Source organism: Aquarana catesbeiana, linkage group LG03 (assembly GCF_042186555.1).
Source record: "Aquarana catesbeiana isolate 2022-GZ linkage group LG03, ASM4218655v1, whole genome shotgun sequence".
Classification (NCBI taxonomy): domain Eukaryota; kingdom Metazoa; phylum Chordata; class Amphibia; order Anura; family Ranidae; genus Aquarana; species Aquarana catesbeiana.
The window spans coordinates 660,760,826-660,762,983 of record NC_133326.1 but is presented as its reverse complement, the minus strand read 5'-3'; the positions used below and the strand labels follow the sequence as shown (position 1 = coordinate 660,762,983).

Sequence of the window (2,158 nt, the reverse complement as noted above, 5' to 3'; positions counted from 1 at the left end):
CGGATGGTCTCAGCCAGCTAGAGTGTGACCAAGCCGAGTGTCAGAGCCATATTTTTTACTGGAAAACTTTTACTGGCATTTACTGGCAGGAGAAAATTACCTGTTTTTTACTGGCTGCCAGTAAAAATACTGACGGTTGGCAGCACTGGCCGCCCTGCCGCAGTATATGTGTGGTGGGTGGTCTGGAAGGGCTTAAAGAAAAGTGGATAGCAAAATTCACATAGTATTTTTAATTAGCTACTAGGTCTCCACATGAAACAAACTATATTTCTGAAATTGCACATTTCTCAACACTGAATGCCTGTTTTCAAATGTTACTACATTTCTACTCTGCTAGTATTTAATTTATTTATCTAAACATGTATTTCAGGTGGATGAAAGAGAAGAAATTGTGAAAGGGCTTTAGAGCAAAGTATGATGGATGGAGCAGGTGAAAAGCCATTTTCTTGCACTGAGTGTGACAGATCTTTTAAAACAAAATCTAATTTAATTTGTCATCAGAGGATTCACACAGGGGAAAAGCCATTTATGTGTTCAGAATGTGACAAGAGCTTTTCACGAAAGGAGCATCTCATTTACCACCAGAGGACTCACACAGGGGAAAAGCCATTTATGTGTTCAGAATGTGACAAGAGCTTCATACGAAAGGAGCATCTTATTCAGCATCTGAGGATTCACACAGGAGAGAAGCCATACCATTGTTCTAAATGTGATCAAAAGTTTTCACACCAAAGTTCATTGACTGAACACAAGATGATTCACACAGGAGTGAAGCCGTACCAGTGTACTGAATGTGACAAATATTTTTACAAAAAAACAAATCTCACAAATCATCAGAGAATTCACACAGGAGAGAAGCCTTTCAGATGTGCAGAATGTAACAAGTGCTTCTCAGAAATATCCAGTCTTTATAGACATCAGAGGATTCACACAGGAGAGAAGCCACATCAATGCTCTGAATGTAATAAATCTTTTAGCAATAAAGCCAATCTTATTAAACATCAAATGATTCACACAGGAGAGAAGCCACATCAGTGCTCTGAATGCAATAAATATTTTAGCAATAAAGCTGATCTTATGAAACATCAGAGGATTCACACAGGAGAGAAGCCTTTCAGATGTCCAGAATGTAACAAGTCCTTCTCATGCATATCCCATCTTACTCGACACATGAGGATTCACATAGGAGATAAGCCACATCAATGCCCTTAATATAATAAATGAAACCCGAATGATCACCAGAAGGTCCACACAGGAGAGAAGCCATTTAGATGTTCAAAATGTGCAAAGTGCTTCTCTCTAAAGTCAAATCTGACTCAACACCGGAAAAGACATACATAGGGAAGTCATTTGGATGTTTAGAAAATGCTTAGTACAAATAGAAAAAACATTCTTGTGATCAAAAGACTTACAGGAAATAGGTTGTGTTTTTGTTTTTAACCACTTGACCTCTGGAAGATTTACCCCCCCCCCCTTCATGACCAGGCCATTTTTTGCGATACGGCACTGCGTTACTTTAACTGACAATTGCGGGGTTGTGCAATACTGTACCCACACAAAATTTAACTTTTTTCCCACAAATAGAGATTTATTTTGGTGGTACTGTATTTGATTACCACTGCAGTTTTAATTTTTTGCACTTTTAAAGACCAATAATTTTGAAAAAAAAATAAAACATTTTTACTTTCTGCTATAAAACATTTGCAATAAAAAAAATAAAAAAATCTAATTTCTTCATCAATATAGACCAATACATATTCTACTACATATTTTTGGTAAAAAAAAAAATCCCAATAAGCAAATATTGATTGGTTTGCACAAAAGTTATAGCATTTACAAACTATGGGATAGTTTTTTATATTTATTTTTACTAGTAATGGCGGAGATCGGCGACTTACAGCTGGACTGCAATATTGCGGCAGACAGTCGGGAAACTAACTGACATTTTTGACACTTTTGACACTTTTTGGGGACCAGTGACACTAATACAGTGATAGGTGCTAAAAATATGGCCTGTCAGGGTACTAATGACTTTGGCTGTGAAGAGGATAAATATCAGGGATGATCAAAGGGTTAACTGTGTGCCTAGCCAGTGTTTGTGCACAGTGTGGAAGGTGCATTTACTAGGGCAAGGCATGGATGTAGGATCCTGCTTTAC

The 2,158-nt window shown here is 37.4% G+C and overlaps 1 protein-coding gene across 1 annotated transcript; it reads left to right on the top strand.

Moving 5' to 3' along the window:
• Positions 1-417: 417 nt before the first annotated feature.
• LOC141134071 (uncharacterized) lies at positions 418-1,482 on the top strand. Its single transcript, XM_073623658.1, has one exon. It carries the CDS (start codon positions 418-420, stop codon positions 1,210-1,212), a length of 795 nt encoding a protein of 264 aa, XP_073479759.1. The 3' UTR covers positions 1,213-1,482.
• Positions 1,483-2,158: the final 676 nt, after the last annotated feature.

What these genes read in the sequence shown, in the direction of transcription:
- LOC141134071 (XM_073623658.1), top strand. Translation starts at nt 418, where the DNA reads ATGGATGGAGCAGGTGAAAAGCCATTTTCTTGCACTGAGTGTGACAGA.